General features: G+C 43.6%; 1 protein-coding gene across 23 annotated transcripts in view; it reads right to left on the reverse strand.

Annotated features, from left to right (window-relative positions):
• Positions 1-603: 603 nt before the first annotated feature.
• Parn (poly(A)-specific ribonuclease) overlaps positions 604-13,388 on the reverse strand; it is a 138,039-nt gene continuing 125,254 nt past the window's right edge. For 17 of the 23 annotated variants that reach the window (XR_015630740.1, XR_015630743.1, XR_015630742.1 and 14 more), the window contains 2 exons: positions 4,434-4,627; positions 604-1,526 (listed from right to left, as the gene is read on the reverse strand). Coding sequence is in view for 8 of the 23 variants with exons in the window: in XM_087572726.1 (XP_087428852.1) it covers positions 1,474-1,526; positions 4,434-4,627 (247 nt within the window). In the remaining 15 variants the exon portion in view is untranslated. Of the gene's footprint in view, positions 1,527-4,433; positions 4,628-9,039; positions 9,196-13,388 lie in introns of all 23 variants that reach the window. The other 6 variants (XR_015630731.1, XR_015630732.1, XR_015630734.1 and 3 more) reach the window with 1 other exon arrangement.

Raw genomic sequence — 13,388 nt, forward strand, 5'->3', positions numbered from 1 at the left:
CACAGGTGCTGGCACTCACAGGTACTGGCCACAGGTGCTGGCACTCACAGGTACTGGCCACAGGTGCTGGCACTCACAGGTACTGGCCACAGGTGCTGGCCACAGGTGCTGGCCACAGGTGCTGGCACGTGAGCACTCGAACACTGAGCTGCATCTCCAGTTTCCCTGCTCCTTTAAAAAACTGGTGTCAGACTGAGATGTAGCTCAGTGCTACAGTGCTGGACAAGTGCAAGCAAAGCACTGGGCCCCATTTCCTACACTAAAAACCAAACCAAACCAAACCAAAGGCAGTCTCGGGCTCTTGGTAATCTCTAACCTTTACATCTGAAGACTTGGTGGAGCCAATGGCTCTGGCTTATTCCCTTCATGTTTCCAGGTTCCACTTCTGTTGAGCTTACAAACTGAACCAGGGCAACTGAAGCCTTAAAGAGCTAGGCACCTCTTTCCATCAGGTCCTCTGGGGGAGAGGAAAGGGTTAGGAGCTTTTCGAGTGAGGAAGTGCTTCACACATGGAGGCATGCGACTCCATGATGGGAACGTGAGGCAAGGACCAGCTGGCAGGGATGTGCATCAATCACACCGAAGAAAAAGTTAAAGGCAGGCTTCTAGGAAATTTTCTTTAATCTTTTTGAAATTATTTTTTCACTTTTATTTTCATGATACAAAAGCGTTACATGTCCAAAAGTGTCTGCTATGGAGTGTCCGGCAGGAGCACTCTGCCACTTAAACCTGTCTGAATGAGGACTTGATGCATGCTGTAGGCCTGCCACTGTCACACACACACACACACACACACACACACACACACACACACACACACACACACACACACAGAGATACACAAAGACATACAGTAAAGACAGGAGAAGCTGCTGCACTGTGAACACAGCTTTGTGCATAGGAACAGAAGAACCAGCTTCACCCACACATCACCACACCCTGTCTGAGGGAAAGTAACTTGAAATGACAAGCTCTCACAGCCTCGGCATCTGTTGAGATGACCCTGAGTTAGCACAGGAAGATCCCCATGGAAAAGACAAGCCTTCGTGCTGTTTCTAGGCAGCAGTGGGAGGACGGCCAGGCACATTTCAGGCAGGAGAAGCTCAGCAGAAATCTGCCTAGAATACTTCAGAACTTGGCTCTCTTGGCATGGTTCGCAGCTGACTTCTCCTTGGGTGGACTTACCAACATTCACCAGGGCAGGCAAGTTTTCCAGGAGCAGGAAGTAATTAGTTAATAAACACACACACTTGCAGCAGCCCTCAACCATGACATGTGCCAAAGGTCAGTTTAGATTAAAAGGGATGATAGATACAGCCAAAAAAGTAAAAAGTAGCTTTTGCAGGAAATAAACTGGTTCCAAAACTCTCCCATGCCATATCTGATTAAGTGTCTACAGCATGGCTTCTAAGCAGGTAGGCGGGGCCGTCGCAGCAGCACCTTCAGTGTGCTCCATCCCATGACCGTGTGTCATTACCACGTGTCGGGGACTTCAAAAAGCACAGCAGGGCTATCTGAGGCACTTCCTGTGGGTAAAGGAGAAGCAGATTAAGGACATGGACAGTCACTAGAGGAACACTGTTGACTAGCACCACCAGCACCCTGTGCACAACTTCTGTACACAGGTAGGTTTGGGACTTGGGGACAGACCCAGCACATGAAGGGGGACCTTAGGAATCTTCGGGAAGTCAGCATACCACCTGAGCTGCTCAGACATCCATGCACCTCTCCTGCTGTATATGCAACATTCTCTGCTGACAACCAAGCTGAGGATTCATTTCACATACTTCACAAAAGCCCACCAGGCAGCCTCTGTTGTCCCATAACAGTGATGCAAGAACAGACAGAGAGGAGAGGGACTTAAAGTTACCAAAGGCCTGAGGAGAGTTTAGAGGACAGCCTGGGTTTCCATGAGTGGCTGTACTTCTGCCTTTTGTAGGGCAGTGGTGGGGGTGACAGGGGCATCAAAGCTGGATAGGTACTGAAGCACTAGACTGGCTTGAGAGTGAACTGAATGGAGGAAAATTGTGCTTACAATAGAAAGCATCCAGGCCTGTCACTGAGGGGGACAGAGAAACAGGCTGTGAAACAGATGTAAAACCCTGGCAACAGCCTAAATGTCCTTAAACTGGGAAATGGTTCAGTAGTAATAGATCCTCCAAACGGAACGTTACTCAGCAGTACACCAAGGCTTAATGCAAATCACACAGACTTCTATTGTACTATATCAGGCTGAAGAGAGGAACCCACAGGCTTCCTACTATGTGAGTCCATGGACAAGACAGTTTAGGATGGAAGGCAGATTGCAGAAACAGACAGCACACCAGGTGCCAGTGATCTGGAAAGTAGCATGAAAAAATTTTCTGGAAGGACAAAACTGTCTTCTGTGTGGCTCGCTGTAGTTCTTATATGACTTCACATGTATGCAAACATATCAAACTTTACATCTAAAAGGGATTATTTTATTGGGCACAAATAGTCTTAAAAAGACTAATCACAAAACTGTTTTATTTAAATGGGCTAGAATAATGGCTCAGGAGTTAAGAGTTGCTCTTGAAGACCTGAAATCAGTTCCCAGCACACGTCAGACAACTCACAAACACCTGCAATCCAGCTCCAGGAAGCTGACACTCTCTTACACCCTCCTCAGGCACTCCCACATACACAGATACAATACAACAAATAAAAGAAATCCAACAGAAGTGTACTAACCTAAGGGTTTAGGCTTGAAAACTGCAGCAGTGTTAAAACTTTAGCAAAACTCCAGGCTTATAACCAGCATACAAAGCTCGGATGTGCTGTGCTTTGGCTACCTCTGCAGACACTGTCTGCTAGGGGGCTACTAGCTGATGACTGGCCCAACAACCTTCTGAGAATGGTCAGGTCCCCACCATAGCCCTGAGATTTCCTGGAGTGAAGGAATCTAAAGTTGGGGTCTCTCTGGGCCCCTCAAACATGACACTCAGTTAAAGCACATATTTTATGGAAATCACCAGTTCATTCATCTTGACTTGGGAAAACAACCCGCTCATGCTTCTTGAAGGCCACTGAGCCCAGCAGAAGAGGCATGCCAGTCTTCCTTTACCATCAAGAGCACCAATGTGCCTTAAATCACCCTGAAGGATGGGGAGGGGGAGAGGGATAGGGAGGCAGGGAGGGCTACCAACTACCCCTGTCACTATGCACATAAAGTCATCTCAGTCATCTGCTTCTCCCTCCCTCCCTTCTATGGGATAGGGTTTAATGTAGCCCCTTGTCCGGCTACACTTGCTTCTTGAAAACAAAGTAGAAACAGTCACACTTGCTGAGCTGGGGAGGAGCACATCACACACTGCTAAGTAAGCTCCATGGGAACTGATCACTAGTGTTGAGTGGCTTCATCGTGGGCCTGTTTCTCATTTAGAACAGCTGCAGGAATTTTCCTTTGTAAAGAATCTTCCAAGTCCTGGGCAGTTTGGACAAACCTCACTGCAAAGCAGAGCAGTGCAGGGGCTTTGGAGCTGGGGGGTACTCTGCACATGAGCTCTGGGCTCAGACTGCTCCAAGGCAATTGGACAGCAGCAGCCTCGACTCACGTTTATAAAGCCTGGCAAAATCCAAAGTGGGTTCTGAGAGCCAAGTGCCTCCTGACACAGCAGGTCAGGTCACAACAGAAACCCAACAAATGGCTATTCCCCTGCTACTTAGATACTTTTGTTACATGCAAATGCACTTGGTATTTAACTCCTAGGGTATCTAGGATGGCAAAAGGTTTTGGTAAGCACTCAGCGCCATCTTATGTGGTACCTGTGGAGGTCTCTGTGAGAGGTATTTAGGCCATTTCCATAATGCCTCTCTCTGCCACATTATCAAGGTGTTGTGTGATTATTTCAGGTAGCCTCAGTGTTTAGGACATGTGTTTAGATTTACACAGAGGCAACTCCTTGGGTTAAATTCCAGCAACACTCTAGCTTTTTATAGAATCAGCACTTCCTGTAGCATCTCAAATTAAAATGTGTCTTAAGGGCTCATGTCTTAATACGCAGCCCTCTCAGCTTGTGGTGCTACTTAAAAGGTTGTGGGGCCTTTAAGGTGGAATCTGGCTGCTGGAATCAGGTCTCTGAGGGTTAAACCCACCCTAGTTCTGGTCTGGGTTGGCTCCTCCACTTCCTATCTGCTAAATGCCAGGTGTCTCCTGCTCTAGCCACACAGACAGAAGCATCTATGCCATCATGCTGAAATCCTTTGGAAACTATGAGCCCAACCAACCTTTCTTCCCTTAATCTGTTTTGCCAAGTAATCCATCTCAGCACTGAAAAGAGCTTTTCCCACACCATTCCCCAATATATCAGGTCCCATGGGTACCACATGGGGCTGCGCTCAAGTGAACCCCTGCTATCAAACTATGAGCCTCCTGAAGCCTGAAGTACTCTGTGGTCAGAGTCAATACCAACCTGCCAAGGAAAACTCTTTCTTCATTCTTTTTAACTTCTTGGCCTTTTTCCTTCCCTCTGGGAGGGGGTCTGCACAGTAATCCGTCTGTTCAAGTTCCGGGTCAGATATTCCCTCTGATTCTCTGTCCACCACTCCAGCTTCCCGAGGGTCGGGACTCAGAGTTCTCTTTCCAACTATGCCGGCTGCAGTGAAGCTGCAGTAAACAAGATCGACAGCATGAGTGGGCTGGGAGCAGGAAGACACCTCAGTCATCAGAAACTCTGTCAACACCTCCAGGGCTGCAGATGGAGGCAGAGTAGGACGGTTGACCCAGCTGCTCTTGCACAGCTCAGTACTAAACAGCTACAGAGCACACATGTGTAATTCACTTCTCTTCCAAAATGGTAAGCTGTTAAGTTTATAATGAAACCTACTTCTGTTTTTAAATATTTATATGATTTGACATGTTGAATTAAACCAGACTATAGGTCTGATTTTCCCTTAAGAAAATATATCCCCTGAAATGAAACTTGATGAATAGTAGTCCATGTGGCTAACCAGTCCTATCCCCTAGAAATGGGTCTTATCAATAGGGTCTTCTTCTACATGATGGAAAGAATTAAAAAACAAAGACAAAACCCCAAAACCCAAAGCATTCCACTTAAGTCAAGCCTTCAAGCAGAGGGAGCAGAGAGAAAAGAGAGTTGACTTTATTCCTATTAGCTACCGACAAACACCTAAGTCAAAACTCTGGCTAGCCAATTCTGTTCCCCATGGTCCTCCCATCTTTTCTGCACTTGACAGCCACTTAAGACAGGCCACCTATGTGAAGAGGAGTTACTCCAGCACTCCTCCTGCTTCACCTCAGCTACACAGAGGATTTTGTTTTATTTTGTAGCATTCTGTCAGGGAGATGGCGGGGTGCGCCTAACAAAACCACACATGTGCATGACTCAAGCCAAGGGTCCTGATTCTAGAAGTTCAGAAGATATACCTACAACGATGCAAAAAATGTCTGTGTCATTCATTATTACTGTATCATCTGTAAGCAAATACAACAAAGCAACTGAATGTTCAAATGTAGGAAACTGAACGGAGACACTGTATAACATAACATCTACACAATGTGCAGAGTATGTCGAGAAGAGATTGAAAATAAAGGAAGAACCAGGCATGTCTAAGCAGTGGTTTCCAGTAACAAACGTGAAAAGGTAGTGTCTTAGGGTCTTACTGCTGTGAACAGACACCATGACCACGGCAAGTCTTATAAAAGATAACATTTAATCGAGGCTAGCTTACAGGTTCAGAGGTTCAGTCCATTATCACCAAGGTGGGAATATGGCAGCATCCAGACAGGCATGGTACAGGAGAAGCTGAGGTTTCTACATCTTTATCTGAAGGCTGCTAGTGGAAGACTCAATTCTAGACAACTAGGAGTAGGGCCTTAAAGCCCACGGCCACACCTCCAAATAGTGCCACTCCCTGGGCCAGGCATATACAAACCATCACAGGTAGTGTGTAAAAAGAGCAAGTGACCCCACTCTCCTCAGTCCTGTGTGTTGTGGCAGAGTTGTAAAGTCCAAGGAGACAGCAGGAGTGAGTATGTGGCTGCTATGCAGATGAGCACACACTGAAGGGAGGGTGAGTATATGGATGGTCTGGGAGATGCCAGGGGTAGAAAGCTTACTGTGTGAGCAGAGAGATGGAGGTACACAGGAGAACCCCACAGCTCCAGGTGCCAGGACTATGCGCCCTATACCACAAAGAGACTCTAGAACCCACATCTGGTAGCTCACAGCTGCCTGTAACTCCTGCTGTAGGGAATCCAAAGCCTTTGAACTCACATGTGTACACACACACACACACACACACACACACACACACACTCACACTCACACTAAAAAACTTAAAACGTAGTTCTGCGAGCAAGTGACCAAGTATCAACGCATGAGCCTATAGGGTCATTTAATACTTGAACCCCACAGAAGTGGGGAAAAGAAAGGAAGGAAGAAAAAGAGAGGAGATTGTATATTTAAACATGATTCAGAAATGTGCTATCAGTCTAACAGCACAAGAAAAAGCAATCTTGGCCCCGTGCCAATGCTTGTCTGTGGGAATGGATGTCCTCTCTAGGCTCCCAGCTTGGAGATGGTGCAGGCCTTTTCAGTCTTTAGTGCCCTAGCCCTTGCTCATCCAGTAGCCCCTGGATTCCCAATGTTCTCTCAGGAGCTGCCTGCAAATACTCTGCTATCCTATCTAAAACTCCTGCTGGCTTTCTCCTCACAGGCTGCCACTTTGGGCACACACAACTTTGCCCTGGACAGCAGAGTCCTAGTTGGCTAATCTCATCCTTTCTACTTCTCTTCAGTCTCTGTTCCTTTACAAATTTCTTCCTTCTAATGTTGCCAAAGTTCACACTGGAAATGTGAGCAAGGTACTCCCAGCTCAAGGCTGTCTTTTGTTCTTCAACACAACCTACCTGCAGCCTCCAGGATCTCATCGTCTCCTTCCGTGGCTCAGGTACAGGCTTACCTATGCATCCCACCAAACGCCATGTCCACACTCCAAGGACATTCTGCACTTCCTATTTCAATGTTCCTGTTCTTTTTTTTTTTCAATTTTCGTGAATATTTTTACTAATTCACTGAGTCCAATTAATGTTTTCAGTATGGGCATGGTTACTGAAGCTTGAGCAGCGTACTAGAACTCATAAACCAGGAGAAAACTGACTCTCCCTCCCCAAGCAGACATCAGTGACGCAGCTATGGGTGGAGATTGATTTGCTTCGCCCCTTGCTAGAATTTTGACTAGCTCATTTTGTACAGGTCTTATGCATGCTGTTTGTATCTATAACAGTCTTGACTTGTTCAGAAACATTGTATCACAAAAGATATTCCCATTGGTCTAAAGATAGCATGATTTTTATGGGGTCAATGTTCCTGCTCTTGCAAAGCACCTGCTGCCTTGGCCATTCCTGCTCAAACATCACAGCCACATGTTCTGCTTAATGTTCCTTATATTCCATGGTCCATGCTGTGCCTGGCTTTCTCAAGTGACATTCCTTTTTACTTAGACTAAATAAAACAGAAAAAGCACCTGTTAGCAGAGAAACTGCTAAATATTTGAGGGTGTCCTTATTGGGAAGCACACCTGAGCACAGAAAGTCTGTCTGAAAAACTGACAAAAACAAGGACTTTCTGCAAACTAATTCAATATAGTACTTGAAGTCTTAGCTACAGCAGTAAGGCAACTGCGGAAGGTCAAGGGAAGAACTCAAAGTATCTTTATTTTCATATGCTATGATAAAATACATAACTGAACCTAAAAATTCCACCATATGCTGTCAGCAAAGAAGCTATATACAAAATTAACTCAAAATTATTAGCTCTCCTATATATAAATAACAGAGAAAGAAATCAGATAAACAATATATTCACAATAGCCTCAAATAGTGCCATTAATACTTTGGAATAGCTCTAACCAAGTAAGTGAAAGCACTTATATATTAAACACCGTTAAGACACAAAAGGGGAAAACCACTAAAGCTTTTAGAAGATGGAAAGATCGCATGCTCAAGAAGCAGTAAGATTAAAATAAGCATCCTTCTGGGAGGGAGTGGTGCTCACCTTTAATACCAGCCCTCAGGAGGCAGAGGCAGGTGGATCATTGAGTTCCAGGCCAGCCTGGCCTACAGAGTGAGTGCCAGGATAGCCAGGGTTACACAGGCAAAACAAACAAACAAACAAACAAACAAATTATTCTACCAAAAGTAGTCTATAGATTCAATGTAATCTCCATTAAAATTCTAACACAATTCTTATATAAAATCTGAAAGGACAATTTTCAGCTTTATATAAACACACACACACACACACACACACACACACACACACACACACACACACGATAGCTAGTAAAAGAACTACTGGAGCTATTACCACCCAACCTCTAATCCTTTAGAATTATCATAATAATAAAAAAAAAACAGCACGATACTGGCACAAACACACGTGTTGATCAGCAGAATCAAACTGAAGACCCAGTCACAGATCCAAACACATATCGGCATCTGACTTTTTATAAAGAACCAGAAACAATATACACTGTAAGACAGCACCTTCAACAAATGATGCTGGTCAAACTGGATGGCTGTGTGCAGAGGAAACTCTTCAGGTTTTTCTGCCTGGGCCAAGAGCTGAAAGCCAGGAGCGCCTACACCTGAGAGTAGTGGTAAGACCAACTCTTCTGCGCCAAGCAACCCACCTGGAGGCTTCAGGTCACACAAACCGATGAGCAGCTCTCTGTTCCCAGATCTAGCTAAAAGGAAACAGGTCTACAGGAGTGCTGACACACAGGCCTACAGGAGCGTCAAGCCACTGTGAGAGACAGCAAGACAAGCTAACACCAGAGACAACCTGATGGTGAGAGGTAAGCACAGGAAACTAAGCAAACACAGACCCTAGTCCTCCCACCAAAGCAAATACTGTATATCCAAATTCACCAGAAAAGCAAGATTTGAATTATAAAGTCACATCTCATGATGATGATAGAGGACTTGAAGAAGGTTATAAGTAACTTCCTTAAAGAAATACAGAACAACACAAGTAAACAAGTAGAAGCCCTTACAGAGAAAACACAAAAATCCTTAGAGGCCTGGAGAGACGGCTCAGCGGTTAAAGCGCTGACTGCTCTTCCAGAGGTCCTGAGTTCAATTGCCAGCAACCACATGGTGGCTCACAGCCATCTGTAATGAATGGGATCTGATGCTCTCTTCTGGTGTGTCTGGGGAGAGAGACAATATAATCACATACATATAATGAATAAATCTTTAAAAAAAAATCCCTTAAAGAATTACAGGAAAACACAACCAAACAGGTGAAGTAATTGAATAAAACCATCCACGATTTAAAAATGGAAATAGAAACAATAAAGAAAGCACAAAGGGAAACAACCCTGGAGATAGAAAATCTAGGAAAGAGAACAGGAGTCATAGATACAAGCATCACTAACAGAATACAAGAGATAGAAGAGAGAATCTCAGGGGCAGAAGTTACCATAGAAAACATCAACATAACAGTCAAAGATAATGTAAAATGCAAAAAGCTCCTAGCACAAAATATACAGGAAATCCAGGAAAAAAGAAAAGATCAAACTTAAGGATAATAGGTAGAGAAGAGAGTGAAGACTACCAACTAAAAGGGAGTAAATAACTTCAACAAAATTATAGAAGAAAACTTCCCTAACCTAAAGAAAGAGATGCCCATAAGCATACAAAAAGCCTACAGAACTCCAAATAGATTGGACGAGAAAAGAAACTCCTCCCGTCACATAATAGTTAAAACACCAAATGCACAAAACAAAGAAAAAATATTAAAAGCAGTAAGGGAAAAAGGTCAAGTAACATATAAAGGCAGATCTATCAGAATTACACCCGACTTCTCACCAGAGACTATGAAAGCTAGAAGATCCTGGGCAGATGTTATACAGACCCCAAGAGAAAACAAATGCCAGCCCAGGTTACTGTATACAGCAAAACTCTCAATTGCTATAGATGGAGAAACCAAGATATTCCAAGAGAAAACCAAATTTACACAATATCTTTCTACAAATCCAGCCCTAAAAAAGGATAATAGATGGAAAACTCCAACACAAGGAGGAAAACTACACCCTAGAGAAAGCAAGAAACAAAACCAAAAGAAGAGAGACACACAAACATAATTCCACTTCTAACAACAAAAATAACAGGAAGCAACAATCACTATTCCTTAATATCTCTTAACATCAATGGACTTAATTCCCCAATGAAAAGACATAGACTAAGAGACTGGATACGTAAAGAGGACCAAGCATTTTTTTTTTTTTTTTTTTTTTTGCACACAGAAAACACACCTCAGAGAAAAAGAAAGACACTATCTCAGAGTAAAAGGCTGGCAAACAACTTTCCAAGTAAATGGTCTGAAGAAGCAAGCTGGAGTAGCCATTCTAATATCGAATGAAATCGACTTTCAACCAAAAGTTATGAAAAAAGATAAAGAAGGACACTTCATATCATCAAAAGAAAAATCCACCAAGATGAACTCTCACTTTTGAATATCTATGCTCCAAATACAAGGGCACACACATTCATAAAAGAAACCTTACTAGAGCTCAAAGCACACACTGCACCTCACACAATAATAGTAGGAGATTTCAACACCCCACTCTCATCAATGGACAGATCATGGAAACAGAAACTAAACAGAGACACAGTGAAACTAACAGAAGTTAGGAATCAAATGGATTTAAGAATTATTTATAGAACATTTCATCCTAAAACAAAAGGATATACCTTCTTCTCAGCACCTCATGGAACCTTCTCAAAAATTGACCATATAATTGGTCACAAAACAGGCATCAACAGATACAGAAAGATAGAAATAATCCCATGCGTCCTATCAGATCACCACGGCCTAAAACTGGTCTTCAATAACAATAAGGGAAGAAAGCCCACATGTACATGGAAGATGAACAATGCTCTACTCAATGACAACTGGGTCAGGGAAGAAATAAAGAAAGAAATTAAAGACTTTTTAGAATTTAATGAAAATGAAGGCACAACATACCCAAACTTATGGGACACAGTGAAAGCACATTTAATGTAAATCCAGCCTATTAGTATTTTTTCTTTGATAGAACACAGGGCTGGAGCAGTGGCTGAGCAGTTAAGGCAGCCGCTGGACTAGTGAAGATCTTGGGGGAGAACCTACAATCGTGATCTGGAATAGCATACAGATCCCTAGTGCCAGGAAGGAATTCCTGCCCAGAAGCAGCACCAGAAATGAGTTCACCACACATATGCCCTTCTCTCTGGGGCCTGCCCTGTTTCCTATCTGTGTCTTGACTTAGCTCAGCCTGCACTATCTCCATCACTGCAGACAGACGGGGTGCTACAGCGTAGTTACAGGTGTCATTCAGTTTACACTATGTTCCCAGGTCATATGCTGCCCTGAACAAGAACCCTCATTCTCACAAGTGGCTTCTCATTGCAAAGCTGACTGAACACAACTGAAGCTATATTCCAGGCCTGTTCAGGGCCACTCTATAACCTTCTCTTCACTTTCTCATGGTTCTGCAGGTCTCCACTGCAGAGAACCCCCATTGGAGAGGCCCCAGCCTGTAGGACTCATCCTTTTTGATGCTCCATTATTCTGCCTCCTCAGCCTATAGATCCTGTGCTTTTACTTTGTGTAAAAAAGAATGAATCCGATAGAATGACTGTTTGTTTGTCTGATTGTCTGTCTATCTCTCTCTCTCTCTCTCTCTCTCTCTCTCTCTATATATATATATATATATATATATATATATATATATATATATATATGGTGATTTGAATATGCTTGGCTCATAGAAGTAGCACTATTAGGAGACATGGCCTTGTTGGGGGAAGTGTGACACTGTGCGGCTGTGCGGGTAGGCTTTGAAACCTCCTCCTAGCCACAGGATACAGTCTATTCTTGGCTTCCTTTCAATGAAGAATTCTTGGCTTCTCCAGCACCATGTCTGCCTACATGATGCCATGCTTCCTGTCTTGATGATAATGGACTGAACCTCTGAACCTGTAAGCCAGCCCCAATGAAATGTTGTCCTTTATAAGAGTTGCTGTCATGATGTCTCCTCAAAGTTCTAAGTACCTGGCACAGGGCCCAGAAAGCTAGTCCTCTGCCACTTTCCTGAGTGGATAGAACAAATAAGTGGAAGCTCTCCCCTAAAAGCAAGAAGGCAAGCTTGGAGAAATACATGTGATACCACACAGTTTACATTCATTATAAAAGATAAAGGCATAACCTAGTAAGAGGAAGTTAAGGGAATGAACAAGAAGTGAGGAGTAGCCCACTGCTCACAGAATGAAATGAATGAGAAAACTGTGGGCAATCAGGAGCTAGAATACGCTTTCTTCTTGCGTTCACAGACTCACAGAGCTGCATCCCACCAGCATGACTGTGATGTGTTTGGAGGAAGACCTGGGTAGGAGAAAGGAGCTGATGGACAGCTTTACTTTATTCAAAAGCTAACAAACTTATGCTTTTCCTCTCCTCCCTATTCACCTCTCTTTTCTCCTTATGTGTGTGCACGTGTGTATACCAGTATTCATGTGTAAAGGCAAGAAAGAGATCAAGTACACTGCTCCATCACTCTTGGCCCTATTTCCTTGACATAGGGTTTGTTATTGAACCTGGAGCTTGCTATTTCTTCTGCTGAGCTGCCTGACTAGCAAGCCTCAGCTAATGGCCTGTCCCTGACCCTCATGGTGCTAAAGTTGCAGGTACAAGCACAGACATGCATGGCTTTTAATACAAATGCTGGGGATAGAACTCAGGTCATCATCACATTTAGGCACAAGTGCTCTTTCCCAGCCCATGATTCTTGTTTCTAATGAAGCATTTGAATGTGAAAAGCAAAATTAACACTTACTAAGACATGTCTGTATGAGAGAGAGCTGCACAGCAGTGACAGGCATCTCTATGGAATGGGAGCACATACACATCTGTCTGTGTGCATTCTTATGGGATAGGAACACACATCTCTCAGTGTGCGTTCTTATGGGGTACATACATCTGTGTGTACCAGCTCTTACAAGACAGAAGCACACATCTCTGCGTCTGTCACGCAGGGTTAGACAGAGATTGTATGAGCGCACATTCAATCCTCAGCATGAAGCATATTTGTGAACATGAGATGGGCTTTAGTAAGAGAAAAAAATAATGGTTACAAAGAATTTATATCATCTAATTAGAAAAGCTTTTTACAACAGTCCAGTTTGAAAATTTTGAACAATTCCTATTGATAACTTCGTTTACTTCAACATAGAAAAGATGAGCTGATAAAGACCGGGAACGACAGCTGGTTTAGTCTGAATGAAGAAGAAACACTCAACGTTCCACTACCTGAAGCTGAACTGAGAGCAACTAAAACAAGAATGAAATCTACTTCTGCAC

Source organism: Rattus norvegicus, chromosome 10 (genome assembly GCF_021556685.1).
Source record: "Rattus norvegicus strain SHRSP/BbbUtx chromosome 10, alternate assembly SHRSP_T2T, whole genome shotgun sequence".
NCBI lineage: Eukaryota > Metazoa > Chordata > Mammalia > Rodentia > Muridae > Rattus > Rattus norvegicus.